At 50.3% G+C, this 24,113-nt stretch overlaps 1 protein-coding gene across 3 annotated transcripts in view; it reads left to right on the top strand.

Annotated features, from left to right (window-relative positions):
• The window catches only part of ADCY9 (adenylate cyclase 9), a 207,415-nt gene that overhangs the window by 48,829 nt on the left and 134,473 nt on the right, over positions 1–24,113 (top strand). Inside the window, exons 1-2 of one of the 3 annotated variants that reach the window (XM_012441937.3) lie at positions 11,809–11,859; positions 13,900–15,635. In XM_012441937.3, the coding sequence (XP_012297360.2) occupies positions 13,943–15,635 (1,693 nt within the window). In that variant the 5' untranslated portion in view covers positions 11,809–11,859; positions 13,900–13,942. Of the gene's footprint in view, positions 1–11,808; positions 11,860–13,899; positions 15,636–24,113 lie in introns of those variants that run through there. The other 2 variants (XM_064362402.1, XM_012441936.3) reach the window with 2 other exon arrangements.

Genomic DNA, 24,113 nt, shown 5'->3' with positions numbered 1-24,113 from the left:
TGAATGTAGCTGAATTAGAAGGCGGCCTTCAAGGACACACCTGAGTTCAATGTTTCCTCTAGTATTTGTTGGCTGAAGTTGATTTCCTCAAAGGGTAGTTGAGGATTGAAGGAAATAATAAGTGGAAAATGCCTGTCACAGAGTAAGTGCCCATAAAAGGTGGTTATTATTCTCAGGGTCAAGCAGAGAGGAATGCTGGGATAGGAACCTGGGGTTCAGGCCTCAGATTCCTCTATCACAGGACGGCTGTGACTTTCTGGGAGGCATTTACACTGGCTCTGAGTCTCGGAGGCTGCATCTGTCTGTCCGAGGGGGGCAGTTTGTCACAGTAAGTAGTCACAGGACTACTTACTGTGAGACTCAAAGGAGTTTGGGTGCAGCGCTCTTTTTTTTTTTTTTTTGAGACAGAGTCTCGCTCTGTTACTCAGGCTGGAGTGCAATGATGCAATCTCAGCTCAGTGCAACCTCTGCCTCTTGGGTTCAAGCAATTCTCCTGCCTTAGCCTCCCAAGTAGCTGGATTACAGGCGCCAACCACCATGCACAGCTAAGTTTTTGTAATTTTAATAGAGAGGGGGTTTTGCCATGTTGGCCAGGCTAGTGTCAAACTCTTGACCTCAGGTGATCCACCCACCTTGGCCTCCCAAAGTGCTGGGATTACAGGCATGAGCCACCAAGTCTGGCCTCTTTTTTTTTTTTGAGACAGAGTCTCGCTCTGTCAAGTAGGCTGGAGTGCAGTGGTGCGATCTCAGCTCACTGCAACCTCCCCATCCTGGGTTCAAGCAATTCTCCTGCCTAAGCCTCCCAAGTAGGTGGGATTACAGGTGCCTGCCACCACGCCCCACTAATTTTTTTACTTTTAGTAGAGATGGCATTTCGCCATGTTGGCCAGGCTGGTCTTGAACTCTTGATGTCAAATGATCTGCTCGTCTCGGCCTCCTGAAGTGCTGGGATTACAGGCGTGAGCCACTGTGCCTGGCCCAAGAGTTTGGGTGCAACCCTTTTGCAAGCCATATTTCAGAAGCCCAGGGTGTTTGTCTGATGATTTACACATAATGCAATGTCCCAGGGCATTGCACCTGGTATCTGTGACTGCACCTTTGTGCAACTCATGAGGTGGGGAAAGGTGGTTTCCAGGCTTTGGATGTTACTAGGATTTGAATTGTGCTTATTAAAGAAAGTTGGCTCTGAACCAGGGAGAACGAAACTGTAACCACGCGTTCCCTGTTCAACAGCGCATAGTTTTGCAGAAGGCTTCTTGCTTCGTGTGGCCTTCCCTCTCTCCCACTGTGGTCACCGACAGGCTTCTAGTAGCAGGTGTGGGGATGGGCACTGAAGCACAGACAGTCTGCACTGAAGCCCTGGGGCCCAGGAGCCAGGCTGTCCCAGTGCCGGCCCTTCCTGCACCCCTCGTGGGACAAGCCTGAACCTCTGAGCCCCACTGGGACTGCTTCTTGGGGATTATTCCCTCAGGTGGCATAAATGTGACCCGATCACCACCTTCCAGCTGTTAGAGCCTCAGGTGACATGCACCTAATTTTAGATTGCATTATAGTAAATAACAGACACAGGTCCAGATGTGAGGGGAACACAGGCGAGAGATCAGCTTCTTCATCTCGGGGAAGTGAATGAAAGCCTCACACGGCAGCTTTTCTCAGAGCCGTTCCTGCGATGAATCCCATCTCGAGAACTTGCTATTCCCATCCCTGAAGATTCGTGGCTAAGAGGTACATGCAAGAGGGGTAATTGTGCAGGGCCAGGGGTGTGATGGGAAGAACCAGAAAAATGAATGTGCAGCGGAAGTAGAATTTTTTTTTAATTTAAAGTAACAAATACACTTTTTTTTTTTTGGAAGACGGAGTCCTACTCTGCTACCCAGACTGGAGTGCAATGGTGCAATCTCGGCTCACGGCAGCCTCTGCCTCCCAGGTTCAAGCGATTCTCCCAAGCAGCTGGGATTACAGGTGTGTGCCACCATGCCTGGCTAATTTTTGTATTTTTAGTAGAGATGGGGTTTGACCATGTTGGCCAGGCTGGTCTCAAACTCCTGACCTTGGGTGATCCACCTGCCTTGACCTCCCGAAGTGTTGGGATTACAGGCATGAGCCACCGCAGTTGGCCACAAATAGACTTTTAATTGATCTCAGATTAAAAACTACTCAGGAAAAGTCAGTAATCGTTTTAGCCCCTAATCTATTAGAACCTTATTCTGAGTAGCCTCGAGGATGGGTTAGCTGATGATTTCCACTAATTCCCACTATCTGCAGTGGTAGAAAAAGCAAGGCATTGTCTCAGTTTGGAACAAAGGCATGGCTGGCCACCAAATCAGTCTCTCATACTCTGAATTTTTTCTTTCACTCTTCTGCTTTGTTGATGTAAGCTCTAGCTTTCATGGCATCTTCCTTGGCAGCCCCTTTTAACTAATTCCAGGGATCCCACTGGACTTGCCCTTGAAGTCCAGCATTCTGGGCCGTTCTGTATCGATGTTGCCCACAGTTGTTTGTAGCGGTAGTAGAGGAATAGCACCTCATCATCCGCTGGCTTGGTCTTAAATCCTCATCCTGTGCAGCGTTTTTTTGTTTGTTTTTTTGAGATGGAATTTTGCTCTTGTTGCCTAGGCTGGAATACAGTGTCAGGATCTCGGCTCACCACAACCTCTGCCTTCTGGATTCAAGTGATTATATCGTCTCAGCCTCCTGAGTAGCTGTGATTACAGGTGCGCACCACCATGCCCAGTTAATTTTTTATATTTTTAGTAGAGAAGGGGTTTCACCATGTTGGCCAGACTGGTCTTGAACTCCTGACCTCAGGTGATCTGCCTGCCTCGGCCTCCTACAGTGCTGGGATTACAGGCGTGTGGCACCGCACCCAGACTTACCACCTCTTTTAAGACACCGTTCTCACCTTTCCTGTACCAAAGATTCTTTTCCAAATCTGCTCTGTCCAAATGAACCTCCCGTCTTTCTGCACCCTCCCAGGTCCCTTTCTTTCTTTCTTTTTTTTTTCTTTGAGACAGAGTTTTACTCTTGTTGCCCAGGTTGGAGTGCAATGGTGCGATCTTGGTTCACCACAACCTCCGCCTCCCAGGTTTAAGTGATTCTCCTGCCTCAGTCTCCTGAGTAGCTGGGATTACAGGCATGCACCCCCACACCTGAGTAATTTTGTATTTTTAGTAGAGATGGCATTTCTCCATGTTGGCCAGGCTGGTCTCAAACTCCCGACCTCAGGTGATCTGCCTACCTCGGCCTCCCAAAGTGCTGGGATTACAGAAGTGAGCCACCACGCCCGGCCCCAGGTCCCTTTCTAATGGCACTCACCGTGGCCTGCTCTGTTCTGAGCTATGGGAAGTCTGTGCGCTCTAGGAAGGCAGGTGGTGGTTGTTTTCCACTTGAATGTTCACAGGCTTATTATTTTCTTTCCATTATTATTATTTAAAGACAGGGTCTTGTTCTGTTGCCTAGGCTGGAGTTCAGTGGTGCAATCATAGCTCACAGCAGCCTCCAACTCTTGGGCTTAAACGATCCGCCTGCCTCAGCCTCCTGAGTAGGTGGGACTACAGGCAGGAACCACCGCATCTACCTATGGTTTTTTTTTTTTTTTTTAATTTTTTAGTCCGAGTGTAGTGGCTCACACCTGTAATCCTAGCACTTTGGGAGGCTGAGGCAGGCAGATCACTTGAGATCAGGAGTTTGAGACCAGCCTGGCCAACATGGTGAAACCCCATCTCTACTAAAAATACAAAAAAAAATTAGCCAGGTGTGGTAGCGTACGCCTGTAATCCTAGCTACTTAGGAGTCTGAGGTGGGGGGGTGGCTTAAACCAGAAGGCAGAGGTTTCAGTGAGCAGAGATTGTGCCACTGCATTCCAGCCTGGGTGACAGAGTGAGACTCCATCTCCAGAAAAAAAAATTTTTAGACGGGCATTGTGGTACACACCTGTAATCTCAGCTACTTGGGAGGTGGAGGTTTCAGTGAGCAGAGATGGGGCCACTGCACTCCAGCCTGGGAGACAGAGTGAGACCTTGTTTCAAAAAGAAAAAAAATTTTTGGTAGAGATGGAGTCTTGTGTTGTTATCCAGGCTGGTCTTGAACTGGCCTCAAGCAATCCTCCTGCCTCATGTCCCAAAGCACTGGGATTATAGGCATGAGCCACCATGCCCAGCCTATTATTACTATTATTAATTGTGGTAAAATACACATAACAGAAAGTTTACCACTTGGATTAGTTTGTTAGGGCTGCCATACCTAAGTATTGCTGACTAGGTGGCTTTAACAACGGAAATGTATGTTCTCATAGTCCTGGGGCCTAGAAGGCTGACCGCATGGTGTGGACGGGGTTGGCTTCTTCTGGGGCCCCTCTCCTCGGCTTGTACAGTGCTGTGATTTTCCTTCGTCTCCTCGTCATCTTCCCTCTGCGCCTCTCTATGTCCTAGTTTCCTCCTCTAGGAAATGGTCTCCCTTTGTCGCCCAGGATGGAGTGCAGTGGCGTGATCTCAGCTCACTCCGCCTCCTGGTTTCAAGCGATTCTCCTGCCTCGGCCTTCTGAATAGCTGCAATTACAGGAGTGTGCCACCATGCCTGGCTAATTTTTGTATTTTTAGTAGAGATGGGGTTTCATCATGTTTGCCAGGTTGGTCTCAAAATCCTGACCTCAGGTGATCTGCCCTCCTTGGCCTCCCAAACTGTTGGGATTATAGGCATGAGCCACTGCACATAGCAAACTTATTTTTGAGTAATGTTAATGATATTTTGATACTACCGCATGGCTAAAATAGATACACATCCTTCTGATAAGTCTGCAAGTTTCTTTTTCTTTCTTTTTTTTTTTTTTGAGATGGAGTCTTACTCTGTCTCCAGGCTGAAGTGCAGTGGTGTGATCTCAGCTCACTGCCACCTCTGCTGCCCTGGTTCAAGCCATTCCCCTGCCTCAGCCTCCCAGGTATCTGGGACTACAGGTGCACACCACCACGCCCGGCTAATATTTGTATTTTTAGTAGAGACGGGTTTTCACCATGTTGGCCAGGATGGTCTCAATTTCTTGACCTCATGATCCGCCCGTCTCAGCCTCCCAAAGTGCTGCGAATACAGGTGTGAGCCACGGAGCCCAGCCAAGCCTTCAAGTTCCTACCATGCTGGCTACAGATGCATGCTTCCAAGGATGTTCAGGCTGATCATGGTAGATACTGCCCCATCTGTAAGTGACTGCCATAGGACTTCAGGGCAAAGGTTTGCAACATGCCAACAGGATTGAAACTGTCCCTAATGATGGCTTGCTAAGTGAAGGTTTTGATACTGAAGGCTGAGACTTCCAGCTTTCTGCCGCTCTCAGCTGAGTGGCTGCAGGCGGGAAGGGTCTTCTCTGGAAAACCTGACAAATTAATCCAAGGAAAAATACCAGCAGATGGTGACACGGGGGTGGGATCCCCTACAAAATGACCTGGCCTGATTATTCTAAACAACACGTGATGATTAGGATCACCTTGGGAGGTTTACATGCCTGTCTGCAACCCAAATGGTTGTATCCAGATGTCATCTCATTCTCGACCCTCTGTTTGAAACCTGCTTTTTCTCTCTGGAACTGCTCTCTGTAGCTCTCTGTGGTTCTGAAGCTGCACGCAGCTGTGTCTTGGTGTGGGTCTATTTCCAGTCACCGTGTTGGCCACTTGCTGTTCCTTTTCAATCACATCCTTCATTTATGATAACTTTTCTTGAATGGTTCCTCAGTGATTTCTCCCTTCTGTGTTCTCTCTTCTTTCTGAAACTCCTTTTATTTGGATGCTGGACTTTTTGGGCTGTTCTTTCTTATTATTTTCTTGTCTCTGTTTTCTATTACTCTTCTTATTCTTTGTTTTTTTTTTTTTTTTTTTTTTTTTGCTCTGTTGCCCAGGCTGGAATGCAGTGGTGCAATCTTGGTTCACTGCAATATCCGCTTCCCCGGCTCAAGTGATTCTCCTGCTTCAGCCTCCCTAGTAGCTTAGATTACAGGCACCCACCACCACGCCCGGCTAATTTTTGCGTTTTTAGTAGAGATGGGCGTTCTCCATGTTGGCCAGGCTGCCCTCGAACTCCTGACCTCAGTGATCCTCCCGCCTCAGCCTCCCAAAGTGCTGGAATTACAGGCATGAGCCACCATGCCGGACCCCATCTCTCTTTCTTCTCTTTCTCACAGTTCTAGAGGACAGAAGTGTGAAATCAGTGTCCGCAGAGCCATGCTTCTTCTGAAGGTTCTAGGGCAGGATCCTGTCTTGCCTCTTCCGGCCTCTGGCAACTCCCAGGACTGCCGCCTGGGGTTCCTTGGCTGGGCTGGTGGCTGCATCACTCCTGTCTCTGCCTCTGTATTTTTTTTTTTTTTTTTTTTTTTGAGATGGAGTTTCCCTCTTGTTGCCCAGGCTGGAGTGCAATGGCACCACAATCTCGGCTCAGTGCAACCTCCACCTCCCAGGTTCAAGCGATTCTCCTGCCTCAGCCTCCTGAGTAGCTGGGATTATAGGCATGAGCTACCACACCCGGCTAATTTTGTATTTTTAGTAGAGACAGGGTTTCTCTGTGTTGGTCAGGCTGGTCTCGAACTCTTGACCTCAGGTGATCATCCCGCCTCGGCCTCCTAAAGTGCTGGGATTACAGGTGCCTCTGTCTTTATATATCTTCTGTCTTATCTGTCTTCTCCTCACTGCATGTCTCTGTGTCTTCTCCTCTTCTTATTCTTTTATTTAATTTTTTATTTTGAGACAGGGTGCCCAGCCTGGGAACAGTGGTGTGATCACAGCTCACTGCAGCCTTGAACTCCAGGGGTTAAGCAACCTTCCTACCTGAACCTTCTGAGTAGCTAGGACCACAGATGCGTGCCACCACGTCTAGCTAATTTTTTGTTTGTTTTTTTGTGTGTGTTTTTCTTTTTGTGTTTCTTTTTTTTTTTCATTGTTCTTTTTTATCTTTCTTTTTCTTTCTTTTTTTCTTTTTGAGACAGAGTCTTACTCTGTTGCCAGGCTGGAGGGCAGTGGCACAATCTCAGCTCACTGTAACCTCCACTTCCCTGGTTCAAGCAATTCCCCTGCCTCAGCCTCCCGAGTAGCTGAGACTACAGGCATGCACCACCATGCCCTGCTAATTTCTTGTATTTTAGTAGAGACAGGGTTTCACCATGTTGACCAGGATGGTCTCTATCTCCTGACCTCGTGATCCACCCGCCTCAGCCTCCCAAAGTGCTGGCATTACAGGCATGAGCCATTGCGCCTGGCCAGCTAATGTTTTAAAAACATTTTTGGGCTGGGCGCAGTGGCTCAAATTTGTAATTCCAGCACTCTAGGAGGCCAGGGCTGGTCAATTGCTTTAGTACAGGAGTTTGAGACCTCCCCAGGTGACATGGCAAAACCCCATTTCTCTAAAAATACAGAAATTAGCCAGGCATGGTGGTGCATGCCTGTGGTCCCAGCTGCTCAGGAGGCTGAGGTGGGCAGATCACTTGAGCCTGGGAAGAGGAGGTTGCAGTGAGCCAAGATCAAGCCACTACACTCCAGCCTGGGCAACAGAGTGAGGTCCCATCTCAACAACAACAACAAAAAAAAGTGGTGGGGCTCACTCTGTTGTCTGGGCTGGTCTCAAACTCCTGGGCTCAGATGATCCTCCTGCCTTGGCTTCTCAAAGCACTGGGATTCTAGGCATGAGCCACTGTGCCTGGTTCCTCTTGTTAAAATGATGCCAGTCATCGGATTTAGGGCCATCATAATCCAGTATGACTGTATCTTAACTAATTATGTGTGCAAGGACCCTATTTCCAAATAAGGTCACATTCTGAGGATCCTGGTAGGCATGCATTTTGAGGGGACATTGTTCAACCTGCTTCACAGTTCTTGCATGGTTCTTCTTACAACCACTCCTGGGCTCTTCACCACTCCACACTGGATGGGACCGAAGCTCCAGTAGGAGCTGCACCAGGTGACAAAGCTGAGTGACAGATACCATGGTTTACTTCGAATCTCCTATCTGCTCTCTTGACTAAGCTTATCTTGCGTGGGCCACCGATCGACTCCTCCTTACCTTAAAATGTGATTGCCAGCCGGGCACAGTGGCTCATGCCTGTAATCTCAGCACTTTGGGAGGCCGAGGCAGGTGGATTACTTGAAGTCAGGAGTTTAAGACCAGCCTGGCCAACATGGTGAAACCCTGCCTCAACTAAAAATACAAAATTTAGCTGAGTGTGGTGGTACGTGCCTGTAGTCCCAGCTACTCAGAGGCTGAGGCAGTAGAATTGCTTGAATCCATTTAAAAGAATAATAAAAATATAGGCTGGGTGTGGTGGCTCACGCCTGTAATCCTAGCACTTTGGGAGACCGAGGTGGGTGGATCACAAGGTCAGGAGTACAAGACCAGCCTGGCCAATATGGTGAAACCCCCTCTCTACTAAAAATGCAAAAAATTAGCCTGGTGTGGTGGCAGGCACCTGTAATCCCAGCTACTTGGGAGGCTGAGGCAAAGAATTGCTTGAACCTGAGAGGGAGAGGTTGCAGTGATCCAAGATCGCGCCACTGCACTCCAGCCTGGGAAACACAGTGAGACTCCATCTCAAAAAAAAAATTTATATATATATATATATATATATATATATATATATATATATCTGGCATATGCAGTCATTCAATGAATATGTATTGGCCTCTGAACGGGGCACCGCAGGATTTAGAATCTATGGACGTGGGTAGATGGAATACACCTGGTTATGGAGGTGCCTGCAAGGGATTTTGGTGATCTTCTCCAATCAGTCTTTTGCTTTGCTGGGATGCCTGATCCTCTTGTTAACGTGAAGGCAGCTGCCGGAGACTTGTGAACAGCCACCAGGATCAAGGAAGTCAATGGTAGGAAAAAAGTGTGGGTACAGGCCAAGCACGTGGCTCATGCTTGTGACCCCAGCACTTTGGGAGGCTGAGGCTGGAGGATCACTTGAGGTTAGGAGTTCAAGACCAGCCTGGCCAACGTGGTAAAACTCTGTCTCTACTAAAAATTCAAAAATTAGCTGGGTGTGGTAGCAGGTGCCTGTAGTCCCAGCTACTTGGGAGGCTGAGGCAGGAGAATCGCTTGAACCTGGGAGGCGGAGATTGAAGTGAGCTGAGATCACACCACTGCACTCCAGCGTGGGTGACAGAGCAAGTCTCCGTCTCAAAAACAAAGAGAAAAAAAGATATGGATGGCGTATCCTTGTACCTCCAGGGCCTGGCACACAGTGCTAGGCCCCACATCCCCACTCTCCCCAGGGTTGATGGCATGACTCACACCCTGACCTGCAGACTGAGGAGGCTCTGCCAGTTTATAGGTTTCAACAGCAGTTTCAGCAGCAGGGAATGCGGCTGAACTGCTTCCAGAGAAGTAGAGATGTGGGTATGATCATTACTCGTGTCTAAAAATCCGATATGACTAATTTACAAACACACAAGTCACCACAAATGATTTGGGGAGGAGGGGAAAAGTGCAGACAGGCCACATTTTGGATTGTTTCAGGAAACCAGGAAGCGGGGAGCGCAGCGTTGCAGTGAGGGCAAACAGAAGCTGGAGTCCTGGCTCTGAGGGCCTCCCACCCAGCTGGGCCGATGGAGGAGACAGGTACAGTCTGTGTTGGGTCATGGTGAGGCTCACAGAGGGTGGGGCCAGGGCCATGAAGGGCATCATGGCCTCAGAAGTCTGAGATCTGGTTTTCTTTTTGAGACGGAGTCTCACTTTGTCACCCAGGCTGGACTGTAATAGTGCCATCTTGGCGCACTGCAACCTTGACCTCTCGGGTTCAAGCAATTCTCCTGCCTCAGCCTCCCAAGTAGCTGGGACAACAGACACCTGCCACCACGTCCAGCTAATTATTATTATTTTTTTTTTGTATTTTTAGTAGAGACAGGGTTTCACTATGTTGGCGAGGTTGGTCTCAAACTCCTGACCTCGTGATCTGTCAGCCTCGGCCTCTCAAAGTGCTGGGATTACAAGTGTGAGCCACTGTGCCCGGCCTGAGATCTGGTTTTCAATCTGAACTCCTCGTCACCCTTAGTGGGAGAACTAGGGCACATTTCTCTTCAATCCCAGGTTTCATATCTCAACAAGGGACAATAGTAACTACCTCAGAGGATTGTGGCAGTGACTGAGTATGTCACAGGTGAAAATGTCCAGTAGTTTCTTGCATTTGTGACATTTTGGGGCAATGTTATTTCACTATTATCCCACTTACTAAGCACATGATGCACCATGCATTTCTGAACGTCATACGTGAAAGTGACTGGCACAGGGTTGATGTTCATTAAAGGTTTATTATTTTTTTAAATTTTAAACTTCTTATTTTGAAATAGTTTTAGACTTGAAGAGTTGCACAAATACTAGCGTGTTTCCCTATTTCCTATATCCAGCGTCCCTTAATTTTTTTTTTTTTTCCGAGACAGAGTCTTGATCTGTCACCCAGGCTGGAATGCAGTGGCGCGATCTCAGCTCACTGCAACCTCCGCCTCCCAGGTTCAAGTGATGCTCCTGCCTCAGCCTCGCAAGTAGCTGGGATTACAGGTGCGTACCACCACACCCAGCTGATTTTTGTATTTTTAGTAGAGATGAGGTTTCACCATGTTGGTCAGGCTGATCTTGAACTGCTTACCTCAGGTGGTTCACCTGCCTTGGCTTCCCAGAGTGCTGGGATTACAGATGTGAGCCACCTCCATGGACCCAGCCTCCCCTAATGTTAACATATTAGCTAACCATAGTAAGAGGACCAGAACCAGGAAATTAACAATGGCACAATGCTTTTAACTAAATTGCAGATCTTATGTGAATTTCAACAGTTCAGCTGCTACTGTCCTTTCCTGTTCCATGTTCCTAACCGGGATCCCATGTTCCATTTCATTGTTGTATGTATCCCCTTAGGGACAGTTCCTAAGGGGAATCATTTGTGACAGTTCCTCAGTCTTTGTCTTTCATGACCCAAAGCGTCCAAGACACTTTTTTTTTTTTTTTTGAGATGGAATCTTGCTCAGTCGCCCAGGCTGAAGTGCAGTGGTGCAATCTTGGCTCACGGCAACCTCCGCCTCCTGGGTTCAAGCTGTCCTCCTGCCTCAGCTTCCCGAGTAGCTGGGATCACAGGCGCCTGCCACCACACCCAGCTAATTTTTGTATTTTTAGTGGAGACGAGGTTTCACCATGTTGGCCAGGCTGGTCTCGAACTCCTGACCTCAGATGATCTGCCCTCCTTGGCCTCCCAAAGTGCTGGGATTACAGGTGTGAGCCACTGCTCCCTGTCCCCACACTTTTGATGGGTACTGGCAGATCAGTTTGTAGAAGAGGTCACAATCTGGGTTTGTCTGGTGCTTTCTTGTGATTAGATTGAGATTACACACTTATGCAGGAATGCCACAGCAATATGTTACTTTAAGTTTTGTTTCTTCCTTTTTTGTGGTAAAAAATAAACACAACATAAAATTTACCACTTAAACCACTATAAAGTGTATGATTCAAGGGCATTCAGTAGATTCATCCTGTTGGATCACTTCTATCTAGTTCTAGACTTTTTCATCAACCTAAAAGGAAACCCCAAGCTCCAAGTCTTCCTCTCTTAGCACCTGGCAACCACGAATCTGGGTTGCTGCTACGGATTTGCCAATTCAAGACATCGCATCTGGATGGAATCATGTGATCTGTGTCCTTTTGTGTCTTGCTTCTTTTACTAGCATAACGTTTCCCGGGTTCCTCCACACTGCCATTCCTTTTCGTAGCTGAATAGTGTTCCATGCATGGATAGACGATAGATTACATTTTACTTTTATTTTCTAATTAACAGTGAGACCTGGTGTGGGCCTCGCGGTGGGCCTGGGAGGCGATGGAAGAGAGCCCCTTGACTGGCAGGAGGTACTGTGGGGTGTGGGGAGGAGGAGTTGGGATCTGCATGCTAAAGAGAATAGGATTTTTTTTTTTTTTGATTCGGAGTTTTTCTCTTGTTGCCCAGGCTGGAGTGCAATGGCATGATCTCGCTCACCACAATCTCCACCTCCCGGGTTCAAGCGATTCTCTTGCCTCAGCCTCCAGAGTAGATGGGATTACAGGAATGTACCACCACATCTAGCTAAATTTGCATTTTTAGTAGAGATGGGGTTTCTCCATGTTGGCCAGGCTGGTCTCGAACTCCTGACCTCAGGTGATCCGACCGCCTCGGCCTCCCAAAGTGCTGGGATTACAGGCGTGAGCCACCGCGACCGGGCCGAGAATAGGATTTTACTTACACGTGTCAACGTTTATGGAGGCCATTGCAGAAGTGCCGTTATAGGACGCGAACTCCTTTGAAAGTTTCATTTGTGTAAAAGGAAAAGCAGGAGTTCATGAGGAGGGGGAAGGGGCTCAAGGACAGCGAGGCAAACTCCCCTTGGCGCGGGGACACGTGGTCGTCGGTGGGCCCAGCTTTGGAGACTTGGGCCGCGGAGATCGCCCCGCGAGCAGGTCCAGGGCGGGCCGAGTGCCCCGGGGCGCGCATTCGTTGCTTACAGAGCCAGGGGCGCCGCCCGGGAGGGAACTCCAACGGTTGGAAACTTCGATTTATCCCACAGGCGTGCCGAGTGGGAAGGCAGCATTGTGATTTCCCAAACGTTGCGCCCAGCGGCTCCTTCCACGGCAGGCGCCTTCAGGTCTCTCCGTGGGGTCGGGGCTCCCGGCGGCGCGTGGTCTCCCGCAGTGCCCGAAGCGCCCGCAGTGTCCGCATCGCGCTGCCGGGGAGAGGCGCCGCCCGGGGCGGAGGGCGGAGCCGAGCGCGCGCCCGCCCCGCCCCGCAGCCCCGAACCCGGCGCGCGCACCAAGGCGGGGCGGCGCGCGGTCGGTGCGCGCGACCGGGGCCCGGAGGCGGCGGCGGCGGCGGCGGCGGCGGCGGCGGCGGCGGCGGCGGCGGCGGCGGCGGCGGCGGCGGCGGCGTGCGCGGGCCGCGCGTGCGCGCAGCAGCGGGGCGAGGGGCGGCGCGGGCGCGCGTCTGTCAGTGACAGCGGGCGGGGCAGGGGCCGGAGATGGTGGCGGCGGCGGCTCTTCCGACATGAGGCAGCGGCCGCGGGGGACACGGCGGCGGGCGCGGCGGCGGCCGCGTCTCTAGCTCGGGGAGGCGGCCCCCGGCGCGGGCGGGCGGGCGTCCCGGCCGGCGTCGCGGGAGCCCGGCACCGCGTAGCGTTCGCACCGCCGCCCGGCGAGGGGCCCGCGCCCTCGACTCTCCGCGGTCGGTCCCAGGACAGCGGCGGCCCCGGCGGGGGCGGCGGCGCTCTCGGGGGAAGCAGGCCCCGCTAGACGGGCCGCGCCGACGGGCTCCGCGCACTCGCGGCACGGGGCGCCCCCACCCCCAGCAGCAGGGCCGGCCCGGAGCTCGAGGGGCGGCTCGGGGAGCGCGGGCCCGGGGCGCCCGCCGAGGCTCGCGGCTCCGGTCGGGGCCGGGGCCCGCAGCGCGCTGCCTTTGACGCATCGGAGCGCGGCTCCTGCAGGATGGAGGGCTCCGCGCCGCCGGCCGAGTTGTTTGTGCGCAGGCGGCTCGCGGGGCTGGGAGCACTCAAGGTCTGAACTTCCCTCCGGAGCTGCAGCTGGAGGAGGCGAGCGCGCGGGGAGGAGAAGCCGTGCGGCGCGGAGGCCACCCTCGGGGCGAGCGGCGCGGAAGGCGAGCGGGCACCGAGGTCCGGGACTCACGGCAGCCACGCGTCGGGGACCCCCGGGCGCTCTAGGTCTGTCCCGAGCGGTTCGCGTCCGCCTCGAAGCGGGGGCGGTGGGGGCACGGCTGAGCCGGGATACACACACAGTTTCGGGGAGCCTCTGGTGCCTTTCCTAGCCGCGTGCTGCAGCCGCCCCTTAGGACGGGAGCGAGTCCCCGGCCCCCAGGTGTGCGTGTCCAGGTGGGAGCGCCGCTAACTCTCCTCGTTTTGCTGGCAGGTACTGGTGACCCCGGCCGGGGCAGGCCCCGGGACTCGGCAACATGGCTTCCCCGCCCCACCAGCAGCTGCTGCATCACCACAGCACCGAGGTGAGCTGCGACTCCAGCGGGGACAGCAACAGCGTGCGCGTCAAGATCAATCCCAAGCAGCTGTCCTCCAACAGCCACCCCAAGCACTGCAAGTACAGTATCTCCTCCAGCTGCAGCAGCTCCGGGGACTCCGGGGGCGTCCCCCGGCGAGTGGGCGGCGGAGGCCGCCTGCGCAGGCAGAAGAAGCTGCCCCAGCTGTTCGAGAGGGCCTCCAGCCGCTGGTGGGACCCCAAGTTCGACTCGGTAAACCTGGAGGAAGCCTGCCTGGAGCGCTGCTTCCCGCAGACCCAGCGCCGGTTCCGGTATGCGCTCTTCTACATTGGCTTTGCTTGCCTTCTGTGGAGCATCTATTTTGCGGTCCACATGAGATCCAGACTGATTGTCATGGTCGCCCCCGCTCTGTGCTTCCTCCTGGTGTGCGTGGGCTTCTTTCTGTTTACCTTCACCAAGCTGTACGCCCGGCATTACGCGTGGACCTCGCTGGCCCTCACCCTGCTGGTGTTCGCCCTGACCCTGGCTGCGCAGTTCCAGGTCTTGACGCCTGTCTCAAGACTCGGCGACAGCTCCAATCTGACTGCCTCAGCCCAGCCCACGGACACGTGCTTATCTCAAGTGGGGAGCTTTTCCATGTGCATCGAAGTGCTCTTTTTGCTCTACACCGTCATGCACTTGCCTTTGTACTTGAGCTTGTGTCTGGGGGTGGCCTACTCTGTCCTCTTCGAGACCTTTGGCTACCATTTCCGGGATGAAGCCTGCTTCCCCTCGCCTGGAGCCGGGGCCCTGCACTGGGAGCTGTTGAGCAGGGCGCTGCTCCACGGTTGCGTCCACGCCATCGGGGTCCACCTGTTCGTCATGTCCCAGGTGAGGTCCAGGAGCACCTTCCTCAAGGTGGGACAGTCCATCATGCACGGGAAGGACTTGGAAGTGGAGAAAGCCCTCAAAGAGAGGATGATTCACTCCGTGATGCCAAGAATCATAGCCGACGACTTAATGAAGCAAGGGGATGAGGAGAGTGAGAATTCTGTCAAGAGGCATGCCACCTCGAGCCCCAAGAATAGGAAGAAGAAGTCTTCCATACAAAAAGCTCCTATTGCCTTCCGCCCTTTTAAGATGCAGCAGATCGAGGAAGTCAGTATTTTATTTGCAGATATTGTGGGCTTTACCAAGATGAGTGCCAACAAGTCCGCCCACGCCCTGGTGGGTCTCCTGAACGATCTGTTCGGTCGCTTCGACCGCCTGTGTGAGGAGACCAAGTGTGAGAAGATCAGCACTCTGGGAGACTGTTACTACTGCGTGGCGGGTTGTCCCGAGCCCCGGGCCGACCATGCCTACTGCTGCATTGAGATGGGGCTGGGCATGATCAAGGCCATTGAACAGTTCTGCCAGGAGAAGAAGGAAATGGTGAACATGCGGGTCGGGGTTCACACGGGCACCGTCTTGTGTGGCATCCTGGGCATGAGGAGGTTTAAATTTGATGTGTGGTCCAACGATGTGAACCTGGCCAATCTCATGGAGCAGCTGGGGGTGGCCGGCAAAGTTCACATTTCAGAGGCCACTGCAAAATACTTAGATGACCGGTACGAGATGGAAGATGGGAAAGTTATCGAACGGCTAGGCCAGAGCGTGGTTGCTGACCAGTTGAAAGGTATGTGCACTTCCATACCTCGGTATCCTCCCTCCCTGATCCTGATGGTATTAAATTTAAAAAAAAAAAAATCTTCCAACCTCAGTGTCTAGAGGCAGCTCAGGTGTCACAATGCCTTACTAGGGGGGAATCTCAGGGTCTGTGATTTTTCCTCCAGCTGGTCAGATATCACAGATCTATTCACATTGCAGAAAAGGACGCTGTGCAGAGATGACCTAGATGCGACCTTTAGAAGGAAGGAGAACTTTGAAAGTGCCTAACCACTGGTTGGCTGAAACATGGGGGCACGTCCCGTGAACGTCAGGGCATGGAGTCCTTCAGCATTCAGCACTTTTTAACACTTAAGGAAATTGCCTTTGCATTTCATTTGGTCACCCCAAAGTGCCATCCAAATGTTTCTCTATGCCCCTTTTTTTTGTGAAAACGTGGAGAAATAAAACCTTTCTCCTCTCTAGGCCTCACTTTGCTGATTCTCAAAATAGGGAGAGGAAGTCGGCTCAGTCCTGCAGGACTCTGGAGAATTAGACGGAGTTACTTACCTCTGAGTGCACACTGCCTTTTATCTAGGTCTTTTTAAAAAAAGTTTTGTATTTTCAGCTTTCAGCCGTCATTTGTTTAAGGATGGTTTATTATAGCATTTGCCTTAAGTGAGGAGCCTGGCATTTTAGAATATTGAGCGTCTCCAGCCACCAGGTGATTTGGAAGGGGGAAAGGTACCCGCAGGAGAGCTGGTATCCCCTCCCTCGAGCTCTCAGGTTTGGATCTGGTGCCTGGTCCCTAGTTTTAAGCTCCTGATCGCTATTCTTGATGTTTTTACTGGGCTGCTGCTTTTTTTATTATAGGACAAAAATCTTTGAGATCTGGAAGATGATGTTTAAGTGGAACGAAAAATGTAGTAATCTGCTACATTTCTCCCCCACCCCGACCCTTTTTAAACAGTCTTGTGTTTTACTAAAATCTTCAGGGTTGAGGGGAACATGTATTTTGGAAGTATATAGAGAACATAACGCTGATTTTTTTTTCAAAGCCTGCTTTTGTTAAGCTGTATCGTATTTTGTGGTCCTCACACACTGCATAATTAAACAGTTAAAAACCTCAGGAAAGGGAATCCTTCCTGAGGAGAAGTAATTAATAGTTTCAGTCAGAGATGGCAGAAGTAATAGTTTCAATCAGAGATGGCCAGTGGCTGAGTTAAGGGTTTCATTGGTTGTCGGGGTAAGAGAGTCCTATATGCTCAATTGGCATTCTCTTCCTCTGGCTGGTGATCTGAGCTCCTGTATCTTTTATGTATTTGTTATCTGGCAAGGGAGCACGTTTCTTCTGATTTTTCTTTATTTTACTAATTTGGCTGTTGAAGAATTTATGGATGTAGGCGAAAACTATTTTCACCTGGGAATTCCCTTGACCTAGAGCGCTTTAAGGACTGTGTTGACGAGGTCAGAAACTACACTTTACGTTCACTTGAAAGATGCTGCAGTGACAAGTGTCTTTCTGTGTAGGGGGTGGCACTTGCTCTTGAGCCTGACAGTGTCAGCGGGCGGGGTGTGACCCCCTGCTTGACACTTCGGCGTTTTTAGGACCCACATGTTGCGACCTCTGTCCTTGGGGACTGTGGGATGGTGGAGCTGGGCAGCGCTACGTTAAATTAAATATGCTGGCCCAAAGGACAATGAGAGCAGCTTTGTAAGTTGTACTTTGTATGCTGTATTACTCGAATTTCAAAAATGAAAAGGGTGTCATTATTAAGTATGTTTGGAAATTGCCAAGTCATTGAATACCTACTTTGTGAATTTACGAATAGTTTTAAGTTTGTAGATCAGGGGTCTCAGACTCTGAGCCAAAAAAAAAAAAAAAAACAACCCAGCTAGAGTGGGTCTGTTTGTTTTTTTTTAACCTCAAATAGCGTAAATTTAGTAATTTAGCTTTTCTTGACATTTGTGTACATTGTATATTTATGAAAGTTTTAGCACTGCAGGGAGTAGGGAAGATAGAAGGCTTAGCTAAGCTGCTGATTTTTTAAATGTGATATTCTCTCCTTTAACTGTTTCCCTGAGACCACGATTTTGTTTTCTGGAACTCATTTGGAAAACCTTTGTGGATAGGACTCCAGGAATAGAGGATGTCTACACAACTTCCTGGACCTTTTTGAAACTGTCCTTAGAAAGCTAAATTGAGACGATAGCACAGTTTGTAGAAGACCTTTTCATACACAGAGTTAAGCTTATCTACATGTAAGATCAGTTTTAGCCTTCTGTCTTTGGGCTGGTGGCAGATGTTTTCTCTATATAATATTGGGTATGATGGGAGGCTGAGGAAGGAGAATGATTTGAACCCAGGAGGAGGAGGTTGCTGTGAGCTGAGGTCACGCCATTGCACTCCAGCCTGGCGACAGAGCAATACTGTGTCTCAAAAAACAAAAAAAACAACAACCAAGAAAATCCCCAATATTGGGTATTAGCCCTTCCCTCTTACCCCATTCTCTGATCCCAGGGTTAAAAAGCACCCAGAAGCAGCCCTGCAGGAGTGAGCATCCAGAGAATGAGAAGGGGCTTCTTGAACTAGCCTGGGAGCACAGTAGGAAGCTCCTCTCATTCTGATTGATGTGAATAGGCTTTGCAGAAGGGTAGTTTCTTGATTTCTGCACATTTCCTCACTCTGAAATCTGTGCTGTGCCCCCAGTGCCGACTGTGCACCTGGCACTGTGGATATGGAGGTGGACCCGTGATCGTGTGTAGGAGGTGGGACATGACTCCTGAGGTGGGGCTCAGATGAAAGACCAAATTGAGGACTAGTGAATGCAGAGACAGGCTGGAAGCAAGCATTCTGTGAGGCACACCCACCAGTGTGCCATGTCAGTTTACTGTCGCCAGGGCAACACCTGGAATTATTGCCCCTTTCCATGGCAATAACCTGACAACCCAAAAGCCACCACCCTTTTCCTAGAAATGTCTGCCTACGCCGCCCCTTAATCTACATGAAATTAAAAGGAGGTATAAGGTAAGGCTGGGTGTGGTGGTTTACGCCTGTAATCCCAGCACTCTGGGAGGCCGAGGCGGGTGGATCACCTGTGTTCATGAGTTTGAGACCAGCCTGGCCAACATAGTGAAACCCTGTCTCTACTAAAAATAAATTAGTCAGGTGTGGTGGCACGTACCTGTAATCCCAGCTGCTCAGGAGGCTGAGGCAGCAGAATCGCTTGAACCCAGGAGGTGGAGATTACAATGAGCTGCGATCATGGCCACTGCACTCCAGCTTGGGCAACACAGCGAGACTGCATCTCAAAAAAAAAATAAAAGGGTAGGTGTAAGTATGATTGCAAAACTGCCCTGAGCTGCTACTTTCTGCCTATGGGGGAGCCCAGCTCTGCAGGAGCAGTCACGGAGCTGTAACACCGCCTGCCTCTTCAATCAAGCTGTTTTCTTTCCTGCCACCGGCTTGCCCTTGAATTCTTTCCTGGGCAAAGCCAAGAACCTTCTTGGGCTAGGCCCCACTTTGGGCTCGCCTGCCCTGCGTTAATAGTTCCCGACCTCCGTGAGCTCACAGTTAAAAATGTTGTGGAGTATGTCCGGGAGAGGGGAGTGTTTTAGAGGGGGCTCATGCTGGAGCTGGCTTCTGAGATCAGCCCATGGCTCTCCAGGTAGACGGAAGAGCACCGGGGTAGAGCAGAGAGGTGGGGCGGACGTAGTGGGAGGGGCTGGGACCTGTGCTTCTCTGAGGAAGCTGGCGATTGTAAGTTGTTCATCAGGACAGGGAAGGCCATGGGTAACGTGGGAAGGAGTTTGGCTTTGATCCTGTAGGTGTCAGGGAACCCACTCAACATGGGGCTTAGGTGATCTGACTTGTGGTTTTCGAGTGTTCACTCTTTCAGAGCTAGGGAGTGTAGGTTGGAAGGAGATTAATGAGGTGTTGATAAATCCCAGGTAGGGGTGATGGTGGCCCAATCCAGGGTCACAGCAGCTGGTGGAACTGATGGGACAGAGCTGAGTGGCATTAGGAAGACCAGCTTGATGGGACAGCAAGCCACATTTAAACAAATGACGGGCAGGAGGGGAAGGGCTTGACCGTGTGAATGGGAAATGGCATTTTAAGTTTCTGGAAGTGACCTGGAGACAATGTGGAGACAGGAATGGGTGAGGGGCCTTTGAAGTTGCTGTGGTATGGATGGAGAATGCAGGATGGACTTGCAGAATATGGAAGGGGCCTGGAACCCCCGGTCTGCTCATTCATTCAGCAAATCATTTATTCTGTGCCAGGCTCAGTTCTAGGTTCTAGGGATACAGCCATAAACAAAATAGACAACAGTTCCTACTCTTGTAATAGGGGACAAGAGTTTTTAAGTCAATCATAGAGCTTCTATAGGAGGATGGCTGGAGCCCAGGAGGTCGAGGCAGCAGAGAGCTGTGATTGCACCACTGCACTCCAGCCTGGGCGACAGAGTGAGACCCTGTCTCTAAGAAACAAAAACTAGGCCTTCTAATAGGGGAGATCTGATAGAGGGGCCAAAAAGGGAGTCAAACCATAAGTAAGTAAAATAGAAAAAGTGTTTTGTGAAAAAACATAAGGCAGGAAGGGGATATGGAAGATGGGGTGTGAGTGTGAGAAATCTTACGTAGGGTGGCCAGTCACTGGGAGAAAGTTGCAGGAATTTTCAGCATACTGGTAGGATTTTGGAAATAATCTGAGAAGTGAGGGGCCGGGTGCAGGGGCTGAAGACTGTAATCCCAGCATGTTGGGAGGCCGAGGCAGACAGATCACCTGAGGTCAGGAGTTCGAGACCAGCCTGGCCAACGTGGTGAAACCCCGTCTCTACTAAAAATACGCAAATCAGCCGTGCATGGTGGTGCATGCCCATAATCCCAGCTACTTGAGAGGCTGAGGCAGGGGAATTGCTTGAACCCTGGAGGCAGGGGTTGCAGTAAGCCGAAATCACCTCATTCCCCTCCAGCCTGGCTGACAAGAGCAAGACCCTGTCTCAAAAAAAAAAAAAAAATGTGAAGGACAGTTATTGAAGATATGGAGAAATGGTGTGATTCAGGTGAAGGAGCTTCCACAGCATTTGGGGTGAAACCGCTAGGCCTGACGGAACCATGGCCGTTGTATTCTGCCCTGCGCCATAAGCAAAAAATAGTGAGATGTGTTATCTTGAGTTGTTGGCTTTGAGCTGTGACCCTGTATCACAGCTACAGGGTCACAAAGACAGAAAGTGAAACCGTTGGAAAATATCTCCAGGCATCCTCTTTTCTCTTGTAAATATTAGGAATACAGAATGAAGATGCTGCATCACTCCCATCAACACCCATGGTAATATCTCTGAGGAAGGGAATACCAGGGAGCGATCACACTCTCAGATGCAGAAATTTAAAAAGCCTTTATCCCCAGCCAAGCTTTAGGCTTGTGGAGCAACTGGGGGAAGAGAACCACTGGTGCTCATTTGGGCAGATTGTCACCCGTTGGCCACCTCTGTGACCAAGACCTTCGCCTTAGAAGAGTTCCTATCTAGACCCTGTCTGGTGGGCCGACAGACCGATGGTGGATGGAGGCATTCTGTATGTGTTAGCCTCTGCAGACACCTGTCTCACGCTGGAAGTCTGGGTGCCCTGTTAACCCCGGGCATGGGCCTGCCAGCTGACAGTTGAGAACCCTAGCCAGGTGTTGGTTTGGGGTACAGTTTGCGTGCTCAGGTGTTCCCCTTCCTTACCCTGATAGCTTGGGTAGCTTGTACACACCTAAGCCTGCAACTCTTGTCACTGGGATGCTAACCCGTTAGCACAGCCTAGTCTCTTCTCTTAGAAATTCTGCGTCGACCTGCATTTTTGTTTTTTGAGACGGAGTCTTGCTCTGTTGCCAGGCTGGAATGCAGTGGTGCGATCTTGGCTCACTGCAACCTCTGCCTCCTGGGTCTGAGTGATTCCCCTGCCTCAGCCTCCCAAGCAGCTGGGACTACAGGCATGTGCCGCCATGCCTGGCCAGTTTTTCATATTTTAGTAGAGACAGGATTTCACCATGTTGGCCAGAATGGTCTCAATCTCCTGACCTTGTAAACCACCCACCTTGGCCTCCTAAAGTGTTGGGATTACAGGCGTGAGCCACCACTCCCAGCCTTTTTTTTTTTTTTTTTGAGACAAAGTCTTGCTCTGTTGCCCAGGCTGGAATGCAGTGGTGTGATCTCGGCTCACTGCAACCTCTGCCTCCCTGGTTTAAGGGGTTTCCTGCCTCGGCCTCCTAGATAGCTGGGATTACAGGTGTGCACCACCATGCCCAACTAATTTTTGTTTTTTTAGTAGAGACAGGGTTTCACCATGTTGGCCAGGGGGCTAGTCTCGAACTCCTGACCTTAGGTGATCCACTTATCTTAGCCTCCCAAAGGACTGGGATTACAGGTGCGAGCCACCTCACCAGCCTTGACCTGCATTCTTGATCATGATCTCTTGTGCACGTGGAAAGATCTTGATCATGATCTCAGGCAGCAAGTGGCAGAGATGAGATGAAGCACACAGTTCCCCTCCCCAGCTGGGGTGGGAGACAAAACAGCTGTGGAGTCAACACTCAGGCCGCCCCCAGTGACCATTTTGTCAGGCTCTTTGAGACGTGGCTTCCAGTGACAAGGACACAGCTGTTAATTCTGAAGACAAGATTTCAAGTAGAAGTAAGCTCTGGTGAAGGGAGAGAAGTTAAGGCTTGCTGCATTGCTGATGTGATGAGGAAGGAAGGGAAGGCTGTCTTTTCAGGTAGAATGCCTAAGGAAGGGAAACATGAAGAAGGAACAGTTAGAGTAAGTCAAGAAGTTTTGAGATCTTTGTCTGCTAGCCAGCCTGGTTAGGTAGTACTTGTGTTTCTGCCTATTGATCGGTGTTGCCCATGTCCTTTGCTGTGGAATAGTAATCTCGGGGGAAAAAAAAACTATTAATCTGTCCACATCTGGGCACAGAGCATGCACAAGCCTGGGCCATAATTTTCCTCTGTCTCTTGGTTGGTGATGTCAGTTTTGATGTTTTTGCCGGAATTCCAGTATTGTAAGCATATGATCATTCACTGTTAGAATTCTGCAGGTCCACTTCTGGTGCAGGTCCCCTCCTGACTCTGGACTAGCTGGGCTGAGGGGCCTGTCATCTTTCTGGCTCTGGGCATCATTTGTACTTTGCCTTTGAGACATCTCAAAGACCTTTTCCAATAGGAACTAGCATCACTGGAGGGAATTTTATAAAGAGATGTTTGCTGCCACAGAATAGAAAAGAAGGGACTGGGCTGCATCAGAGGGCGAATGTGGGGCCGCCACCCATAGGAGTGGCCCAAGGGTAGAGTGGTCCTCCCTGGGAAGACTGCAGAGGGCAGTGATATTCTTGTAGTCTTGGGGGTGTACCCAGTGAACCATGCCGCCCAAGCCAATCTGTGGCTACATTTGAGTCAACTTTGGCAAAGAAGACTGTGCCTGGTAAACCTCGTCTGCTCTTGGAAGTCAGGTTTTTTGTCTCTTTTCCCCCAGCATTTGCTAGCATTGCACTTGCAAAAAATTCCCAGCATCTTTCTGTGGAGTTAAGTAGGGAAACTCAATGTTTTGGGGTAGGTGGGAACATCAAACCCACTAGAGGCTGGTGGTGGCCGTGGAGGCAGAAGGAGTTGTAGCAGTAGTGGTGGCAGGAGTGTGACCTAGAGGGCAGAAGCTGGGTAACAGGAACAGATTTGAGAATAGGATGAAATTCTGGGCCCCTGACACTCAGGGATAGCTGCACCTAGCTTATATGCCTTTCTCGAATCCAGTACAAATTATTAAATTGTGTTTCTGTGGGTTGTTTCTGTTTCTGTAGGTTTTTTTTCTTTAATTTTGAAACAGGGTATTGCTCTGTTACCCCGACTAGAGAACAGTGGTACAGTCATGGCTCATTGGAGCCTCAGCCTCCTGCACTCAGGTGATCCTCCCATGTCAGCTTCTCCAGTAGCTGGGACCACAGGCGCATACCACCACACCCAACTAATTTTTTTTTTTTTTGAGACAGAGTCCCTCTCTTGCCCAGGCTGGAGAGCAGTGGTATAATCTCGGCTACTGCAACCTCTGCCTCCCAGGTTCAAGCAATTCTTGTGTCTCAGCTTACCCTGTAGCTGGGATTACAGACGTATGCCACTGTGCCCAGCTAATTTTTTTTGTATTTTTAGTAGAGATGGGGTTTCACCATCTCTCAAACTCTTGGCCTCAAGTGATCACTGTCTCGGCCTCCCAAAGTGCTGAGATTATAGGCATGAGCCACCGCGTCCAGCCTAATTTTAAAAACTATTTGTAGAGTTGACATTTTTCTATGCTGCACAGGCTTACGTAGGTTATTTATATAGATTGTCTATTGATATTTACAGTATTAGAAATGGAAACAAACTGAGAAGTTTAAAAATTTTTTTTAATTTATTTCAAAATAATAATGAATTCATTTCACCCATTGCATGTTAATATATATACATTTGACATTTTTATAAAAGTAACTATGTTTT

The sequence above is a fragment of the Aotus nancymaae genome, unplaced genomic scaffold, assembly GCF_030222135.1.
Source record: "Aotus nancymaae isolate 86718 unplaced genomic scaffold, 86718_ANA_hifiasm-v0.15.2.pri h1tg000049l, whole genome shotgun sequence".
Classification (NCBI taxonomy): Eukaryota; Metazoa; Chordata; class Mammalia; order Primates; family Aotidae; genus Aotus; species Aotus nancymaae.
The sequence above is the reverse complement of the archived record's forward strand: the minus strand, read 5'-3'. Positions and strand labels throughout refer to the sequence as shown.